General features: G+C 40.9%; 1 protein-coding gene across 1 annotated transcript; it reads right to left on the reverse strand.

Annotated features, from left to right (window-relative positions):
* Positions 1-663: 663 nt before the first annotated feature.
* On the reverse strand, positions 664-5,152 carry LOC310936092 (serine/threonine-protein kinase SBK1-like; the record flags this gene model as incomplete). The annotated part of the gene is made up of 5 exons (XM_083900128.1): positions 5,043-5,152; positions 2,130-2,274; positions 1,833-2,035; positions 1,571-1,732; positions 664-1,293 (listed from the first exon to the last, which is right to left on the reverse strand). Exons 1-5 carry the CDS (start codon positions 5,046-5,048, stop codon positions 664-666), a joined length of 1,146 nt encoding a protein of 381 aa, XP_083756254.1. The 5' UTR covers positions 5,049-5,152.
* Positions 5,153-5,704: the final 552 nt, after the last annotated feature.

Below are 5,704 nucleotides of genomic sequence, written 5' to 3' on the forward strand. Positions count from 1 at the left end.
AGGAAGCGATCTCGTCCAAGGACACGATGCTGTCACAGGGCCAACATCCTGCAACTGCTGCACTATTATTTTTCAACGTGACGTGTTAGACATAATTATACTACAGTAAATATTTAAAATTAATTAAAAAAAATGTTGCTAACTTAATTCATATTCGCAGCCAAATATTAATAAGGTCCTGACTCAAACAGCTTACCGTGTTTCACGGTGTAAATATTTATCTCCCATGAACCGTGTTTCATTCAAGGAAGATGAAGAGATTAAATGTTAGCTTGTCACATTACATTTATTTTTTTTTAATTAAATGAATGCACAGATTAATGTGGATGTGATTAGACAGTGGAGAAACAGGACAGTAGGGCTGCAACACTTTGAATAAAACATCATTTAATTGAATATATAAAAATATTTTAGACCAATTCTGATTACGTAAAAAGTTCATTACAATAGTGTTTCTTTTGTCATGATTGACCAAGAGTGTTAAGTTATTAAAACAAAAATACAGAAAATCAACTACTAATCAACTTATAGATATTCAAACCATCAAATGTTTTCTTGATAAATGATTCATTGTACACTTTATACTGTATTACTGTTTCTTATAACCCCAGTGGGTGAACTTAATACACAGTAAATTCTCAGAGTATTATGTGTTGTCTTTGCTTATCGCTCTCCTCTGCCTTCCTTTTCCTTCGTGTGTCTGATCCCTCCCTTCTCTGTCCTCTTCTTCCTCTCCTCTTCCAGCCTCGCCCTCTCCTTCTCCATCATCCAGTCTCCTCCGAGGAAACTCAGCACGTCCTCGGGTTGTCCTCGGACGTTGGGTCTGGGGTCGAGGAGCGACTGGAAGAAGGACCGGGCCAGTGGAGTGAAGCAGGCAAACTGCGGCGCAACGTTAGGTCCGACTGCTCCGACTAAATCAATGGAATCCTGAGCGTTCTTTCTTTGTAGCTCTGCCCACATGTCCAGTTTGTCTTCATGGGCTTCCACTGCACTGTCAAACCACTCGCGATATTTGAGGTATGAGCGGCAGTCGCTGGCAGTTTCAGCCCAGGGGTGACTGCCAGTGAGCATGGCGTAGGTTAGGATTCCCAGCGCCCAGCTGTCAGTGCTCGGCTCCACTGATACCCAAACTCTGGGCTTCTCCTCCTCCTTCTCTTTGTCCTCCTTAACACCCTTGTTCTCGTCGCAGATGCTGTTCCAGCTGTCCTCATTTCCACGAGCAATCTCAGCCTCAGGGGGGCAGTAGGGAGAACTGTACCAGACCTCTGGGACCCTGGTGCCTCTGGCCTTCACCTGGGGTAAAAGAAATACTGAGTACCTTGCTCCATCTTCCTCTTTGTTTTCTCTGTGTCAAAGACTGAATAAGACATCGCACATCACAGTTGATAGGTCAAAGTTGGACGACCTAACAATTTCTAAAAATTATGTGTTCCTTCATTCAAGCTTTTGGTCACACTTTGGGGACGAGGAATGGAGTTACCTCTAGTAACAGGCAAGTATTGCGGAGTGCACTGAGTAATGCAGGTAACATTAACAGTGAAAAGTTGAAAAGCTATGTTCTCATACTGACCATGCCGAAATCTCCCAGTTTGACCCAACGGCAGGTGGCGTCGCACAGAAAGACGTTCTCTGGTTTGAGGTCTCTGTGGACAAAGCCAAGCGAGTGCAGATGGGCTAATGCGCCACATAGCTGGGACACCACGCGCTGGCAACAGTCCTCCTCCATACCGACCTGTGGATGAAAACTTGGGGTATGTCAACACTTCTTTTGCTAATGAAACTCAACAAAGGAGAAAACCCCAATGAAGTTGTGTCACGAAGTAACAATGTACCTCAGGCAGGATGATGTCGTAGAGGTCGCCAAAGAGGCTCGCTTGCTGAGCGAAGACGAAGTGTGAAGGTGTGGAGTAGGCGATTCCCAAAGCTCTGGTGAGGGATGGATGTGTACAGAATGACAGAGAGAAGTTATACTCCCTCAGGAAAGAGAAGAGAGAGGTGGACACCCGAGGGAAGAACTTCAGAGCCATCGGTGTACCTGCACGACACCAGGAAATGAACGTGGTCAGTTGGTCTAACTTTGATGTCATGAGCTTGTAACAAACATCTCAACGTCTCACTCTGTCCATCACCTCTCTTTCTGTGTACGGCTAGCATGACTTTCCCATACGAGCCTTCGCCCAGGAGCTTCAGGACCTTGAAGTGCTCCGATGTGTCCATCGGTGTCAGAGACTGAGCCGTCAGGTGGCACATCTCGTCTAGAAGCTTTGTGGCAGCCTGGAAACACAAGGAGTTCATAAAACCACCAAATCATCATACATTTCTGAACAGCAAAACTGCAGATTTGGCACTGGATCTGAGACTAAAACCTCCAGCAGTTTTCAGTCTGTTCCTGACCACGTTATGAGCTGTCCTGTATACTAAGCCACTTTCCCAAACACAACTGACTGTTTTGTAACCAAAAACGAGATGTGAACTTCAGACTGTGATGAAGAAATTTGGACTGTGATTAAGAACTTTGGACTGAGATGAAGAACTTTGGACTGTGATTAAGAACTTTGGACTGAGATGAAGAACTTTGGACTGTGATGAAGAACTTTGGACTGTGATTAAGAACTTTGGACTGTGATTAAGAACTTCAGACTGTTATTAAGAACTTCCGACTGTGATGAAGAACTTTGGACTGAGATGAAGAACTTTGGACTGTGATTAAGAACTTTGGACTGTGATTAAGAACTTTGGACTGTGATTAAGAACTTCAGACTGTGATTAAGAACTTCCGACTGTGATTAAGAACTTTCAACCGTCACAAAGAGACGAAGTAGATGAGACATCAAGCAGTTGGGTGAAGAACTTTGAGATGTGTTTAAGAACTTTGAACTGCGATTAAGAATTTCCAACTGCTATTAAGAATCCCGAACTGTGATTAGTTCGGAGAGCTGTGAAGAGCAGCATGACACCTCCCGGTGTACGCCCTGCCTGAAATTATTATTAGTCTTAGTAGAGGAAACTTTGACAGGTTAATTGCTTGTTTTCTGTGTGGAGTTCCACACCATCGTTGTCATGATGACAGTTGTCATGGAGATACTACAACATTGATCCACAGGTATTATAAATATGTCTGTTCATGGCCTCATGAAATTCCCTCACACACTCAGAGATGTGTGTTTTGTCTGCTGGGAGGTTGATGTTTCCAGCGCAGCTGGTTCCCTCAGGCCCAAGTCGGGATTTGTTGTGTCTATACACAGGTCGACTCATTACACGGTCATTAGAGGGTAACACAGCACCATGAATGTGCTGAACACAGATACTGTGAATATCCCATGGGGTGTTTGTCCACACCTGCAGTCACAGACACTTAGTAGGACGGGTTTGTTTTTGATGACAGATTAATGGAGATTTAGCTGAAACTGAATCATTCAGTCCAATTCAAAGATTTATAAACATGAGTGACACTGTATTTTCAATGTCTAATCCTTCTTCACAATGTGTGAATGTATTTTTAGTGTGGGTCAACTCTTACTGTACTGTGTTCTAAGTATTGAGCTATTTAGGTTTGGAATAATGTTATTGCCAAAGCCACAAAACTTGAAATAACCAAGCTAATCGAGATTACTTTGGAATCCACTCACTCTCCCACACCAATTCCCACATACCCACACTGCACACAGGAAGTTGAGCTAGTAAAGTGAGACGGCAAATTGGTTGGTCGTTTAACGGTATAAACTCTTATCCCCGCCTACCCCTGCTCTGCTGCTGTATACACACAAGGAAAGTTTGAATTAAAGTTTTCTGTGCTTTAAAGAGCAGCAGTAGCATCAGCAGTAGCATCAGCAGTAGTAGCATTTGCATCAGTGTGTGGAGGATCAGGGATTAGACTGTTATTCAGTAAACAGCATAACTGACGCGCTCAGAGTCGCTCAGGTTTAAATGAGTGTAAGAGGAGGCGACGTCTCTGCAGAACAACTGCTGCTACGATTGGGCTGAACGCCCAGGTTGTATAATACAGAGGCGTGCAGTGTGTGTGTGTGTGTGTCAGGAATAAATGTCGTGATGATGTCTTTTACATGGAAATGGATCTGTGCCCACAACAAACATCAACGTGATGACTGACAAGATGCTTGTCTGTGGATCAGTGTGTGTGTGTGCGTGTGTGTGTTAGAACATACATGCGTCTGTCATCACTGTCACACATAGAAAACAGGTCAACATTCAAAATATCCCCATTAAATTACATGACAGTCTATGCTGTTTATTTAACATTTTATACACTGTCTCTTTATATAATTTTATTGAACTGTTTTTATTTTCCTTTTACTGTATGTCCTCATTTCTGTGAATTAAACTCAATGATGTAATGCAGTTGAAAGAAGTTGAAAGAAGTCAAGTATATTATGTTTTATAAAAAAAAGTATTATTTAACAACTAAGAAAAAAGCAACAGATTAATATTAATCATTCAACATATTTCCAATTAAACAATATCGAAAAAGAGCGATTGCAATTTTCAAATTCCAATTGGAATTGGATGTTTTTTATTCACTAAAAAGATCAGTTAAATCCATGATACTCAACATAAGGGAACATAAGATCATCAGGGAAAGCGTATATAAATATTGTTTATTATCTAGTTTTATATTATATAAATGTCATATTATATCAATTATGTTTATATTATGAAGAAATTAAGAAAAAATCATCTTGTTGATGCTTTGCAGAGAGTTTTACTGCACATCCGCTCATGAAAAGATACATAATAATAGGAAATGTGTCATTTTAAAGGGCAAGTTCACATATTTCCACATACAACAAATGTGTCTGCATGCACATTTTGATTTGATTATGACTTATATGTGCATGACATTATGTAACCTTCACTGTCACTGTTAAAGGTGTTAACTTAGATATTCAGAGCTTAAAGAAGACAAACATCTATATGATTAGATGTGACTGTGATTTTCTGTCAAATTCTAGTGAAGTGACCCCTTTACCCTGAGATCATGTCTGTGGTGTTGTTCTCTGCAGCAGCTCTCGACTCAGACTTACTGTCATGTTGCAGCCGTGATCCAGTGGCGTGTCGCTGGTCTTCGCTCAGAAAGGTGTCCGACATAAATTCACGTCCTGCTTTTCATCTCAGCAGGGTTTGTGATTTCTTTCGCCTGCTGCTCAGACTCAGAGTCTCGGTCTATCTGTGATCTGACCTGTCTTCACCTCCTGCTGCTGCTGCTGCTGCTGCTGCTGATACAGTGTCGGGTGGTCACGCATGTGTGTGTCTGTGTGTTCACTTCCCTTCGTCACAATGTGGCTTCAGTTACGTGATTAAACAACCATGTTAGGAAGATGTGAGGTGGCCATACGACACTGAAAAAAATAAATGGTTGATAAACACTTCATCTGGTAACACCTGAGTTCATTACATTTATTCAAACTAAAATTATCAAGTTATTTGAAATTATTTAAATTTAACCTGATAAATTATTATCATATTAGTATTAGAGCACCCCCCAAAGCCACAGCTGCCAAACATCATTCGCAATTATCTTTTTATGTTTCTGTAATAGATAATACACCAGTATGTAGAAACTCTTTAAACAAAATTATATTTTTATAACTATTATTGTTATCCAAGAATTTTCAAATGTTCTGTTTTGCAAATAACAAAACAAAATCACATACTAAATCACATTTTTTCTTATTATTGAGTATAA

The sequence above is a fragment of the Microchirus variegatus genome, assembly GCF_963457635.1.
Source record: "Microchirus variegatus genome assembly, chromosome: 13".
NCBI classification, from domain to species: Eukaryota; Metazoa; Chordata; class Actinopteri; order Pleuronectiformes; family Soleidae; genus Microchirus; species Microchirus variegatus.